The following is a 14,557-nucleotide window of genomic DNA, read 5'->3' as shown; positions in this document are numbered from 1 at the left end:
CTTTTTCTTTTCAGTTTCTCTTTATCTTCTTTGGTTTTCCATACTAACGTGCATAATTTATTTATCTATCTCTTATAAAAAAACTCTTCCACTAATGACACATAACAATTTTACACATCTATTTCTTGTCATTTTTTCTCACATCCATACAATTTTCCGAAAGTTTTGCTAGTTTTCTCGGTCAAAATCACAGTAAAAAATTATGTCAGGTCAAAAATTACATATTGTAACTTTTAAAAATCATAGAAAGACATCCTTAAACTCACATTAAAAAAAGAAATAAAAAATGCTTAGTGAACTTTTGTTAATAAAAAATTGGCGAGGGGTATAATTTTTACTGACCAGGCATTACTGCATAAGTCTTGTTGACCGTGTAATATTAATTATTAAAATATTAATTTCATTTTATTTTGTTATTTGATTAAATTGCACCGTAGTTTATTAACTTAATTTCACAATGTTTTAGTTTTTTTTTTTTTTAAGTTGATCTTTTATTTTAATTTTAAGTAACAATTTGATATTTTATGTTTTAAAATGTCACCAATGTTGTCCATTTTTTTTACAAAAATTCAAAAAAGTCATCAAAATTTTTCAGCAAGACCCATAAAATTCATTATCATCTTCAATAAAATGCAAATTTGATCAAATTCATAACTTAAATCATAAAATAAACGCATTTTATTCTTTATTTGATGTTGTTGGAGATGAAAATATAAATTTATTTGAATATTTGAGTTATGGATTTGATAAAATTTGTATTATATTAAATATGATTATTAATTTTATAAGTTTTATTTGAAAATTTTGATACTGTTTTTTGAATTTTTGTAAAAAAAAAGAATATTTTAGATATTTTAAAACATAAAATATTAAATTGTCGTTTAAAATAAAAATAAAATATCAAATAAAAAAAATAAAAAAAAATAAAAATATTAACCAAAATTAAATTAAGAACCGCAAATTCAATTTAACTATTATTATTTTAACAAATTAATTAAGAAACCCAGAAAAACAAACATTCAAATCCAATCCAACCAAGGAATCTTCATAAAGATGAACATGAATCTTCCCAATTGAAGTATGAGAGGAACTCGTCGAACTATTCCCAATTTGTGGGTTTCTTCCCTTTCTCGGCAAGTTTGGAGCAGCCATATAGATCTAAAATTGTGGTTAAACTAGCACATCGATCCATATAAAGGTATTCAACCATAAATGATCCATATAAAGGTATTCAACCATAAATGCTCTGGTGAAATTTGGAGTTCTACAGTTCATATATTTATGCATCCCGTTGAGAAAGGGCGAAATAGGGATTGAAAAAAAACCTACAATGGGTAGAGTAAAAATCTGCATAATTGGTATAAGCATGGGGACAGGTAATTACCTGCAAAATTAAGCCGGTATGAGTGCGGGTACATGTACTATAGTACCCGCCCCGCACCCACACTTATATAAATATATTATTTATTTATTTACTTATTTATTTATTATATTAGTATTTAGTTTAATTAATTGTTTTTTTTATGTTTTAACATCTATTAATATCATTTGATCACTACAATATTTATAATTGAAAGATAAACATTTACAAACTTTTTATGAATCTGATTATGATAAATAGGTAAATAATTGTGATTTTATAACTAATAGTTATATCTTATTAATCATGATTTTATAATTATACTTGCAACTTTGTATCAATTATCCCAAATAATATTGTCATATGACATACAAATTTATAAAATATAATTATAGATATTTAAATAAGTATTGTAACGAGTGTTCATTTGAAATGTTTTAGTTATAAAATATTTTGGTTTATAATATTTTATGATTGAATTTAATATATTTGAATAATTTTAATTTAATTACAACAATGTCATTTATTTATCAATTTTTTTAGTTAAAGCGTGGGTACTGGGTATGGGTACGAACACTTAGGTATCCAGAGCATAAGTTGATACCTAAGAGGATACGGACACGTGTATGAGTATTTTTTTAAACCGTAGGTATGAGGATGAGTACTATAGTACTCTACCCAAACCCTACCTATTTCATGCCTAGGATGAAGGAAGAAGTGGAGATTGTGGATTTTTTGGATTTAATTTAGGATTAAAATTCATTTAAGTTGGATTATAAATTAAAAAAAAAAGATTAATTTAAGTTGAATTCTATGAATTTTTATTGATTTTATGAGTTTATGATTGGGTATTTTTAAAATAAAATAGATAAATAAATTAATCAATTTTTTTAATAATAAAAAATACACAATCAGCAATTTAAATAGAGCCAACACATGTTATATCACCAAAATTTGTTAACTTCCATATTTATATTAAAAAATTCAATAGACTCTTTTGATTTTTTTTTTTTAAATTTCAAACATATATACCAACAGCAAAAATTACATGAATTAAAATTAAAATAATGCATATTCACATGAACCAAAAAATATTTAAATCTTAAAAATATTAAGTTTAACAAACTAATTCCATATAAACTATTTTATTATTATGATTATTATTATTATTATTTATTTTGAAGATAAGGGTGTAATATTTTTTTGTTTCCAAAGTGAGTGGAACCATATCCATGAATGATTTGGGCAAGTGATTGCAAGTTGGGCAGTTATATATGTCTTTTTATGTGATCCATGCCACCCAAGGGCGTTGGGGTTGTCAGATTAAAGCAATGTTGAAATCAGACTCCATCACCGACCTTAACAACTTGTCGAAATGAAATGAATTGTGCCCATTACGAAGGAATCACAAGTTTTTTTTTCCAAGTATCTCAGCAATTAAGCTCACCCTGAATCTTCCCATTCTTTATTTTATCCAATTATCTTAAAGACCGATTCGTGTACTCAATCGAAAGTTTGGTATCACACATCCCATTTTATCTTCATTGCTATCACACATCCCATTTTTCAAGAAAGGATTTTTCATTCACGGTTATTTTTTAAAAACTAAATAATTTTTGAAATTGGAATTTTATTCTAAAACAAATTAAAAACAATAAATAACTATTATTATCCGTTATATTTTCAATATATCGATATAATATATATTTGGTCCAACGAGAAAGAAGTAACTTGACTTCGAGAACGACGGTGAACCAACGAATAAATCCGTTGTTATCAACTTCATGTCGGAGATATACCTACACACACTCCAACAATCAAGTAAAAATTTATTAGAGAATAAAAGATTTTAGAGTAAGAAATCATGTGTTGTTTTATATCCTCTTTATGTACCGAATTTTTTAAAAGTTTTTAAAAGGTTTCCATTATGATTATTAGAGAGAAAATTCACGATCTTTAGATTATCCTTTGATTTAGGAGACATGTCCTTCTAATAACGGAATTGGTGGCCTTAATCACAGTATAATTGTCATCAAGTGACTCAAGATAGGAGTATAGATAAGTTATAGTGTCTATCACCGTCATATTTCCTCTTTGTTCATCTAGTAGTCACAATTAGAGATCCAAATGAGGTACCACATACAAAAATTCCATATTCTCCCATAGATGGTTGCTAGCTCTAGTTTCGAACGGCTATTTCAAAGTATTCAATTGGCTTGGATTGATTCCAAATTACACGCTCTTATATTAGACTTTAAAAGACTCTAAGTTCGGTCTTGAACAATATATACCATATATATACTATGAAATAATAATAATAATAATAATAATAATAATAATAATAATAATAATAACAATATGATTGTATTATCAAAATAATATAAATTTATTATGTAAAATAATTTCTTTTTAGCAAGTGTCTATAAAATAATTAATCCACCAAATAATGTAAGGAATGGGTTAATTTCTCTAATTCTAGATTTCAATTATTCAACATCAAGTCTCTCATAAACCAAAGAGACAGAAAAAAAAAAGTCTCTCATATATCACATGGTATGGCAGTTTTTTAAAATATACGTTATAATTTTCGCACCACAATTGTATTGATCACCACTTGCCTAAGTTATTTATTTTTCCTCGCATTCATCAAACCTCTTCCAATATTTAACAATTTTTTCCTCTATAAAAAACCTACTCTCACACTTATATTCGTCACAACAAAAACTTCCAAAACTAGTTCAATCCTAACTAATCTTTCTTTCCTTAACCAAACACCAACTATGGCATCAATAACCACACCCTCCTTACTCTTCTTTTCCTTAATCTCTTTATCATTGGCATTAGACATGTCAATCATTAACTATACCCAAAAAAGTGGTCGTAGTAACGACGAGATAATGACCATGTACGAGAAATGGTTGGTAAAACACCAAAAGATGTATAATGGGTTAGGAGAGAAGGACACAAGATTTCAAATTTTTAAGGATAATTTAAGATTCATTGATGAGCACAATGCTCAAAATTACAGTTATAAAGTTGGGTTGAACAAGTTTGCGGACATAAATAATGAGGAATATCGTGACATGTATTTAGGCACGAAGAGTGATGCTAAACGTAGGGTTATGAAAACTAAGATCACCGGCCACCGGTATACATATAATTCCGGTGATAAGTTACCGGTGAAAGTAGATTGGAGGTTAAAAGGCGCCGTTACTCATATCAAAGATCAAGGAAGTTGTGGTAATTTGTTTTCTATTTTCTTTTAATTTTGCTATTTCTTTTATTTCCTAAGGTTACTTAACGGTTAAGAACTTCATTTAAGTTCTACGTATAACAAACTTTTTTCTTTCTTATAAAAAAATAAACTTTTTTTGTTTGATAACTACGACAAACTTTATCTTTGCCCAATAAAGGTTGTTTGATTATATATATTAGACTATTAGTCATATACAAAATAGTTTATTAACAATATAAATAGCTAAATTGCTAATTGAACGTATTTTTCGAAACAATTTAAAATTTAGCTAGAATATATAATATTTTAAAATTGAAATAAATAATAAATATGAATTAAAATTAAAAATGCATAATTAAGCTAAGAAATTAAACTAATATTTAATATACATAGATATGTTATCATATTACGATTTCATATAATGCATTGTTGATTTGAATAAAAGAAATGTGAAGCCATGAACACGGGATCATAACTTGATCTCTAAATTCATAAGATAAATAAGCTCAAAAGATATCTTAAAAAATAAAAGGCGTAAATGAATTATTTTTGGAAGACTAAAAACACATTTGAGCATTAATTATTACTTCGTATGTTATACTTCGATTTTCTTTAAACTTTGATCTTTTTAGCATGTTACACTAGTATTGTCCTTAAACGATGTTGGTTTAGTCTTTCATATCTTGTATTTATTAAATAAAAATAAAATTTATTTAATATATGTTTTAAAGTTTGTAAGGATACAAAAAGAAAAATATTATTAATTACATCTTAGTAGTTTTCTAAAAAAACTAAAGGTTTAGACAAAAATAAAATGTTTAAAGGATCAAATATTATAACAAAGTGAGTAAATCACTTTGACAAACATAGATTAAGGGTTTGTTTGTTACATATTTTAAAAAAATGATTTTGATATTTCATAAATAAGAGATTATTTTTTAGAGATTTTTAAAAAATGAGTAGTTTTATATATATATATATGTCGTATTGAAAATCCTTTTTTTTTTTTATAAATAAATCAATTATAACAAATAATTTTTTTTATAAACTATTAAAAACAGCTTCGCAAAATATAGGAAAAACAACATTAATATTTTATTTATATTATATAAGAAAATTATTTTTACTGCAATGATAGAGACAAAGGAAGTATTTTGTTTTAGAAAATTTGAATTATTAGTAATTCTTCGTATTTTTACGGCGTTTAATTTATTTCTATTATACAAATTTTGCTGGTAAAGAATGGTACGTTGGACTATTAGATTCATGAATGCTATTTATTTTATTTTATTTATTTATTAATGAGATTAATGGAGTGTTTTGTCCATTGTTAGCATAAAATAGTGAGTTACATGGCTCTGGTTTACCGTGCATAGTATATTTTGTTTTTATTAATTTACATTTATCTTTTGTAATGATGCAGGAAGTTGTTGGGCATTCTCAACCATAGCCACAGTGGAAGCTATAAACAAAATAGTTACAGGGAAGTTTGTGTCTTTATCGGAACAAGAGCTTGTGGATTGTGACAGAGCCTTTAATGAAGGGTGCAATGGTGGTCTTATGGATTATGCCTTCGAATTCATCATTCGAAATGGTGGCATAGACACAGACCAAGACTATCCATACAACGGATTTGAACGCAAATGTGATCCAACAAAGGTAACATTATAAATTAAATATATTCAACTTCATTATTATAATAATGTTGATTAACTGTTCATGAAAATAAGTCATTTATGGGTCTAATAGATAATATTTATAAAAAAAAATTGGCACATTCTTTAATGTTACTTTTAATATATTTTGAGTTGTTGATTGATTGTGTCACGTTCAATAAAAAAAATTGTTTTTCTAATGATATATGGGTACTTGTAATGTTGCAGAAAAATGCCAAAGTAGTGAGCATTGATGGATATGAGGATGTTCCATCATACAATGAAAATGCATTAAAGAAAGCTGTGGCTCATCAACCTGTGAGTGTTGCTATTGAGGCCTCTGGCAGGGCTTTACAATTGTATCAATCGGTAATTCCATACTCATACTCACGCATTCCCATTTATTAATTGCACTTTTATAAATAAATCAAAATAGAAAAATTGAATAATTATTATTTATTCAATTGACACCCATAATCATTTTATAAGTTATTTGGACTATTATATATTTACTGTATCAAAATATAATAAATAAAAGAAAATTGATGTGTTTGATAATTTAAATTTTGAACCATGTATAAAAATTATAATATTTTTTCAGGGTGTATTTACCGGTAAATGTGGGACAGACTTGGATCATGGTGTGGTGGTTGTTGGATATGGTTCTGAAAATGGTGTTGATTATTGGCTAGTGAGGAATTCATGGGGCACTAACTGGGGTGAAGATGGGTACTTCAAAATTGAGCGTAATGTGAAAAGCACTTCTACAGGGAAGTGTGGAATTGCAATGGAAGCCTCATATCCAGTGAAGTATGGTCAAAACACTAATTCAGCTGCACCTCAACTTTATGTTACCAGTGCTTGAAACACCCATCATTATTATTATCTTAAGTTCTAAATATGGTTACTGGTATGTCTAATGGAATTAATCTTGTAGATAGATTATGAATTTCTTCGAGTGAAAGCTACACCCCAATATCAATTTGTACTTTGGCTTTCACTGTTTTTTATTTCAATGTTTAATTTGAATTCAACGTGCAAGTTATATTTTGGATTTAGATGGACTTTAATTTGCCAACACCCTACACCCCTGTTTTTCAATATGAAAATTTGGTACACTATTTCATGGTGCTACTTTCTAATTGCTTACACCCAGTGTTTCATATTGAGCTTAATAATTGAAACAAAAAGGTTACATATTGAATATTGAATGTGGAGAAACGTTTACAATTGTCAGATAACTAAGCACTAGCTTTACAGTCATATATGCTAAATTTGTTTTCCTTTTTTTTAAAATATAAGGTCAAGTCCCAAACAAACAAAAAGAAACAAAGTTAAAAATATATGAGAAAAACAATCAAACTCTTATCAGTCAATACGGTGAGGGAGAAAAAATCTAAACTATATACTTAAGAAGAAGAAAGACCAAATTTAGTAAAATTATTCATTACCTGATTGACTTCAAGATAAACATGAGATAGTTTGTATTAGGGACTATAGTCAATATATATAGGATGATAAACAAATAAGATTTTCATTATTCTTAAATAAGGCATCAATGACATTCATTCATATTTAAACTTGTATTTTTATATCGCTAATAAATTAATATATTAATTGCTAAATATCTAATTTAATTAAATAAATATACGTTGCCACCTCCTAATATTGAAATATAATAATTAAATAAAATGTTCAAACTCAACTATCTCAAATCACATGGTGTTATCTTTAAATATTGTGATATTTTTCCCACCACTGGCCTAAGTTATACATTTTTCCTTGCATTCGTTAAATTAAACCTCTTCGAGTATTAAACAAATTTTCCTCTCTACAAAAACCCACTCTCGCACCTTATCTTCATTCACCAAAAACTTCCAAACAAGTTTAAATCCCAACTAATCTTACTCTCCTTAGCCAAACACCAACCATGGCATCAATAACCACACCCTCCTTACTCTTCTTTTCCTTTATCACTTTATCATTGGCATTAGGCATGTCAATCATTAACTACACCCAAAAAAGTGGTCGTCGTAATAACGAGGAGGTTATGACGATGTAAGACGGATGGTTGGTAAAACACCAAAAAGTTTATAATGGATCAGGAGAAAAAGACAAAAAGTTTCAAATTTTTAAGGGTAATTTAGCATTCATTGATGAGCACAATGCTCAAAATTACACATATAAAGTTGGGTTGAACGAATTTGCGGATATAACAAATGGAATTTCTATTCTGCTCCTTTCCACTGTGTTCCATTATGTCCACTCATTTTAAACTATCGAAACATGCCTATAGGGGAAATGAAATTTCACAGTCGCATATATCCTTGATGAACGGTTATCAGCAGTTTGTAAATTAAAAGGAATCACTTAATGAAATAAATGAGGGAGGAAATGATGAAATGTAAGGAAAGCACAATCCGCTCACCATAAATTTTTTGCAGAAAGAAAAAAAACTGTAAGGAAAGCATTTACCTTCGTTTATTTCTTAAAGAGAAACAGGTCAAGTTTGCGACGTGAATTTCCAAAGCAAATGGTACCAACAAAACTACTTTCAAACTACATCAGTACAAGGGCATTGCAAATGCTGAAGGGGATTCACTCTACTCAAACTACCTAAAATTCGTTATTTGAATAAGAATTCAAGAATAAGATGCATTGCCCACCTATACAGATATAGAAAATAAAGGTAGAGGAATTGAGATAGAGAACTGATGTAAATCCCAATATTTTACCACCAAAATCTAAATCCTTTACTAGGTTTAAAAAAATTCCAGGAAGTCCAAAATCTAACAATTTTAAAACTGGGAATTGAATTTCCAGTTGTCCACACTAGACCAAAAAGTAACCTCTTTCGGCAGCGATCACATCTTCATGTTGCTCCTGCTGCCAAAATTTACTGCAAATGATATCAAGCTAGATGTGGTTCTGTGACTAAATGAAGCAAATGAAGTTCCATTTAACCTGAAAAATCAGTCATCTGAAAGGCTTTTGCTTTCTGCCGATGTTCTCTTCCGATCATAGCGCTAAAAGAAAAATAAACAAAACCAAATATTTATCATTGCAACAACGATGCAATCATATAAAAAAAGAAAAACACCACTACATGGACTTAATATTAGTCAAACTATCTATGACAACAATTTTGCATGAATGAAAATCTAAATTTACCTGCTTTCCAAACGAGAATGGTACATATTTATACTTGATCATGTGAGATATCTGTCTCCTCATAGTAAGTGTGAATAGGACCACCCAGTAGAAGAGGAGTATTGGCCAGAACACTGGGACATCAAACGCACTAAAGAAAGTCATCACAAATGCAATACAAAATGCCTTCGTGATTGAGTACCTGTCCACAAAGGAAAACATTTCACTTATATAAATAAGAAACTTATTCTATAACTTTGAAGCACAAAACTCAGAGAGAAGAACATCCAAATAGCATATTTTTTATGTTAAAAAATAACATTAGCTTCATGTAGTAGTAATGAGGTGAATACAACATTGTCAAACTCTAATTTAAAGGTAGCAAAGCACGCAGAAAGGGGGAGACATTAACAAGCATAAGAAATCTAAAATGATTTTTGCATCCATCAAGATCTCTTTCCAGAGCTCATAATTGTCATAGATATAATGTAATGCTAATTTGCACTGTGGGCATTTTGGACAATTCATAGTTCCACACATGACTACAATCTCGTTCAGATAACCCTACAACTTTTGCAGAACACATACCCCTGTAAATAACACATCAGTAACTTCAAGAATAATAGGTACAAATAATATGATAAACGGAAAAGGAATTAATGACAAATTCAGAGGATGAATCCTCTATATAAGGTGAGTAAAACAGTAAATTAATTAACAGTTGATGGAATCTTCTTGCAGAATGATAAAAGATAAACGACGTCTCAATGAAGAGAGAGAGCCTCCTACTGAGATGAGAATCAATCCCAATACCCAGCACCACTAATTCGACTTCACACTCATCATACCCTCACTTTCCCCCTATGTCCCTTTTATAACTACCTCACCTTATTTCTTACCCTCCAATCACAAAGTGCCACCTGTACAATCAGTTATAATTTCCGCCCTATCTTTTCTAACTGTGTCCCTCCAAAATCACAGCACTTTGTTATTTTCCTATCAAAGAATGACAATTTGATAGAGCATAACATCAAAAAAAAGTTAAACGTAGAAGTATTAAATTCCAATGTATTTGTAAACTTCTTATTTAAGATAACTATTTTGTTTGAAAATAATCTAACAAAAACGTCCACTTTACAGTCATTAAAATGTTCCAACAAATGTGAAATATAAAATTGAGGGTGAGCTCAAAGATCAGCAAGAAAACAATAAAACAGTTAATGGTGAATCTAAGATTAACCAGAAAAAGGAGAAGTTCAATGTTTTTAAGCCAAGGCTAACTTAGTTAGCACCAAGACATCATCCCATAGATTGACTGAACCAACTCAAGACACTTGTTCTTCAGCAACAATGCCAAAATGAATATTTGCAGATATTATTTGCAAAAATGGAACTTTTACTCTCGAGTGCCAGCATCTCATCGACAAACATTGAAGCCAAAGATGCTGGAAATGAATTATATCCCTTAAAATTAGGGTCTGGATTTGGGTTGTGGCAATTGCAGGTAAGTGAGAGATCACATCACCAAATTCAAGTCACAAAATCACTTACGTAAGGTACCAAATTCAGATTGATTAACACAATTACATTTTCCATGCTCAAACAAATGAATTTAAAAAAGCAAAACCATTTTATTTAATTAATTTAATATTTCATCTTCTATTTCCACAATTACAAACAAGAACACCATGAAACATAGAATAACCGAAACAGCAATCGAATTAAACCAACAAATAAAACATACGAAATCTAAATTAGAAAAACAGAATCAATGAGGAAACCCTAGAAATAAAAAAGTGAAAAGGGGAAATTACCAGAACTTGAACTCAGGGAGACGACGAACGAAGGGACGAAACTCATCCGAACCGGAGGTAGGTAAGGAAGGGCCATGATCAGCATCAAGAATCTCTGGATCAACCTGAGGCGAAAGGAATCCGATCAAGAGATTGAGGATGTAAATGCCGAGACCGTAGGAAACGACGTAGAAGCCTTGAACCATGTAAACGCGAAGCACGTAAATCAAAGCAACCATGAGAGAGCCTAACCATCGTTGACCAATGTGCGGCGTTGATTTGTCGAGAATGTGTTGGTACCGGCGTGATAACTCGAACTTCCACCGTGTTATGGTGGCTGCCGGAGATGCATCTTCCGTGTTCATCGTTGGGATCAACCCAATAGCGCTTTCAATAAACAAACTTAATCTCTCTATCTATCTTTCTCATCTGTTTGCGGGTTCAGTTTAGTCGGGGATCATTTTCTCGGTTTTTCTTTTTTTTTTTACAATTTTATTGGTGTCGGTTCGGGGTTAAAGCCGGTTTAAGTATAACACACTTCTTTTTCTTTTTCTTTAAGGAAATTATCAATTTTATAAACTATAAATTTATCCACATGTGTTATTAAAGTATCTATTAAAATTAATTAAATTAATAGTTTTGATAAATAAATAATATATTATTAAATTATTAATGATTTAATTTTAATAATATTAAATTTTTTTAATTTTTTAGTATATCTTAGTAACATTAATTTTTCATCTCATTTTATCACAAATTGTAATTGTCATCACAACACACATCGTGGTTGTTAATGTCAAACTATTTACTGGCTCTTAATATCAAACTATTTACACTAATTTTTAGGTATGTCTATTAAATTGTTTGTATATTCTTTCTAATTCATAATAATTGACTCATTTGCGGAAAAAAATGACTCAAAATAATTTACTTTTCAACGCACTTTTTTTAATTATACCTTTTAATTAATATTATATATATTATTTTCAATGCAATATATTTCTTTCATGCAATTATGATGTTGATAATGCATAAATAGTTAATAAAGTTTATTTAATAAAAGTTGTATGATCTCATTTACTTTTATATATTTTTCTTAATATGTGTGAAAAGATCAAATAGTTTAGTTATTTTAGAATAGATAATGTATTCGGTTAGATGACCATTTTGTATATGAAATATTGGCATTGTCATATTCATCTCAAAAAGTAAAAATCTTAAATACATCCTCTATTTAAATTTAATATTTGAATACTAGGTCAAACGTTGATTTAAACGATGACATATCTCAAAATGTATAAATAATTTGACTCTTGATTAAAATGGCATAAAGACTAATTTTTCCATTAAAAACTGCAATCTATAAATTTAAAAATCTTAACTTCTTATTCCAATTTCTTTTAACCTAATTTATTTCTCCCTAAATTTATTTTTAACTTCATTTTGTTATTTCATTTAGAAATCATGTTTGCCCTTCATTATACACAATAATATCAGTTTTAATCATGTTAGACTGAATAAGTGCTTGTTTGAAAAGTTGAAAAATCACGGCATAAAACCCACGCTGAAGTGGAAGCTTCAATTAATAGCTTCTATAAATCAAGGCAATTTTTTATTAGCACACGAGAAACTAGGTAATAAATGGGTAACCAAACAAATGCTAAATATAAGAATATTTATAAACCATTTCATTTAATTTTATTGGGCTAACTTTGATTAAATATCTCATATAAAATTGTCATTTCATCTTAAATTTAAGAAGAAAGAAAAGAAACAAGTCCCATTAGACTTAAATATTTGGAGTCTCCAATTGTTATAATCCATTAATATATGATGAATGTCTATCTATCTCCTTAATTTTGGCACCTCATCTTTAGATGTATTATCAAAAAATTAAAATTCAGAATAATATTTTACACTATCAAATACTAAAATCCAATAAAAATTTAAAAATTGAAGGATTAAATGAACATTTATCTTTGTCTGGTTAACACTTTTGAGTCTAAATTCGCATAAAAACTATTTTAAAAAATTGATAGGCATACCTTACACCAGAAGATACAAAATCTTGCACATGTTGAACATAGTTGGACTTATATGTGGAGAAGTTTTGTTAGTTTGAAATGCTCAGTAAATATTTTGTAAATTATGGTTTGAATGTAAAAATTATTGAAATATAAACCGCATTTAGAAAGAAAATGACAAAAAATTAAATTAACTGAAGTAAATTACTTCTATGTAAATGACTATTTAAAAATATGTCATCGATCTAATAATAATTGTCTTATTTACAACATAAAAAAAGAAAATCATTATTCCAAAAAGACATTCGCTCTTATCTAATTGTGTTTACTTAAGCACCTTTCATTAAGAAAATATACACTCTCAAACCGTTAGTTTGTTTGCCAGATAAACTAAAATGAGAGTGAGTTAAAAATAATTTTTATTTTCAAATCAGTATTTGTATTCAAAGATATCTCATTTTCAATTATATTTAATATATGTGAGGTTTAATTGTACTTTCGATCTCTTTATTTTTATTGATTTACATAATTGGTATTCCTATATTAAAATCCAAAATATTTGATCCTTCACACAAATAACTTAATTAAAATAATAATGATTTAACATATTTTTAAAAATATGAAAATGATTTTGTAATGTAAAACAATCAAAACGCATTAATTATTTATATATTGTTAATTAAATTACAAAAATGAATAATTTTAAAATTTTAAATTAAGTTTTAAAGAGTTTTATTATAATTTTATATGTATTAATTATTTAATATCATTAAATCAGATATTATGTCATTTAAAATATGTCACACAATTATTTTTTTAATTAAAAAATTCAAATAAGAGATCAAAACAATTGAATTTTAACATCAGTTAATTAATTTTGTGAATTGATGAAACTAGAAAATCAAAACTTTAATAACTTTAATTAACGTATGTGTGAATATCACTCACTAATAGAATTCCAAATATGACCCCAAATTCAATGCTTCAAATTCTCAAATCTTGTCACAGCTTGTTATATTAATTTATTTACTTTGGTTCAATAAATTTTGGGTTTAATTAAGAAAATTGTTTCCAATAAGTAGGTTAAAAAATAAATAATAGAGGTGTTCACATCTAAACAAACTCAAAAAAAATTGTAAATTGATCTAAAAAATAAAAAATTGTAAATTGATCTAAAAAATAAAAAATTGTATAAAATTAAATATTATTAGATGAGTTTGAATTTTTCTGTGTAAAAATTTCACGGATTGGATTTCAAATTAATTTTTAAGAAATGAACCAAACCGTATTTGTATATATTTTTTATTTATCTTTTACTAAATTTATTTTTATTAGTAGTA

General features: G+C 27.8%; 2 protein-coding genes across 2 annotated transcripts; one reads left to right on the top strand and one right to left on the bottom strand.

Annotated features, from left to right (window-relative positions):
* The first annotated feature begins 4,056 nt into the window (after window positions 1-4,056).
* On the top strand, window positions 4,057-7,214 carry LOC101492472 (cysteine proteinase). Its single transcript, NM_001279237.2, has 4 exons — window positions 4,057-4,600; window positions 6,019-6,254; window positions 6,479-6,619; window positions 6,852-7,214. The coding sequence occupies exons 1-4, from the start codon at window positions 4,141-4,143 to the stop codon at window positions 7,113-7,115; spliced, it is 1,101 nt and encodes a 366-aa protein (NP_001266166.2). The 5' UTR covers window positions 4,057-4,140; the 3' UTR covers window positions 7,116-7,214.
* Window positions 7,215-8,707: 1,493 nt separating this feature from the next.
* Window positions 8,708-11,683, bottom strand: LOC101492131 (protein RER1A-like). Its single transcript, XM_004509048.3, has 3 exons — window positions 11,215-11,683; window positions 9,422-9,602; window positions 8,708-9,276 (listed from the first exon to the last, which is right to left on the bottom strand). Exons 1-3 carry the CDS (start codon window positions 11,556-11,558, stop codon window positions 9,223-9,225), a joined length of 579 nt encoding a protein of 192 aa, XP_004509105.1. The 5' UTR covers window positions 11,559-11,683; the 3' UTR covers window positions 8,708-9,222.
* Window positions 11,684-14,557: the final 2,874 nt, after the last annotated feature.

This window comes from Cicer arietinum, chromosome 7 (assembly GCF_000331145.2).
Source record: "Cicer arietinum cultivar CDC Frontier isolate Library 1 chromosome 7, Cicar.CDCFrontier_v2.0, whole genome shotgun sequence".
NCBI lineage: Eukaryota > Viridiplantae > Streptophyta > Magnoliopsida > Fabales > Fabaceae > Cicer > Cicer arietinum.
Note: the sequence above shows the minus strand (reverse complement) of the source record. Positions and strands in the feature narration are given on the sequence as shown.

Bases quoted from the DNA above. Each gene is read 5' to 3' on its own strand.
- LOC101492472 (NM_001279237.2), top strand. From the start codon at position 4,141: ATGGCATCAATAACCACACCCTCCTTACTCTTCTTTTCCTTAATCTCT. The intron at 4,601-6,018 runs GTAATTTGTTTT...GTAATGATGCAG, and splicing joins CAAAGATCAAGGAAGTTGTG to GAAGTTGTTGGGCATTCTCA. The intron at 6,620-6,851 runs GTAATTCCATAC...ATATTTTTTCAG, and splicing joins CTTTACAATTGTATCAATCG to GGTGTATTTACCGGTAAATG.
- LOC101492131 (XM_004509048.3), bottom strand. From the start codon at position 11,558: ATGAACACGGAAGATGCATCTCCGGCAGCCACCATAACACGGTGGAAG. The intron at 9,603-11,214 runs GTAATTTCCCCT...CTTTGTGGACAG, and splicing joins CTCCCTGAGTTCAAGTTCTG to GTACTCAATCACGAAGGCAT. The intron at 9,277-9,421 runs GTAAATTTAGAT...TTTTTCTTTTAG, and splicing joins CATTCTCGTTTGGAAAGCAG to CGCTATGATCGGAAGAGAAC.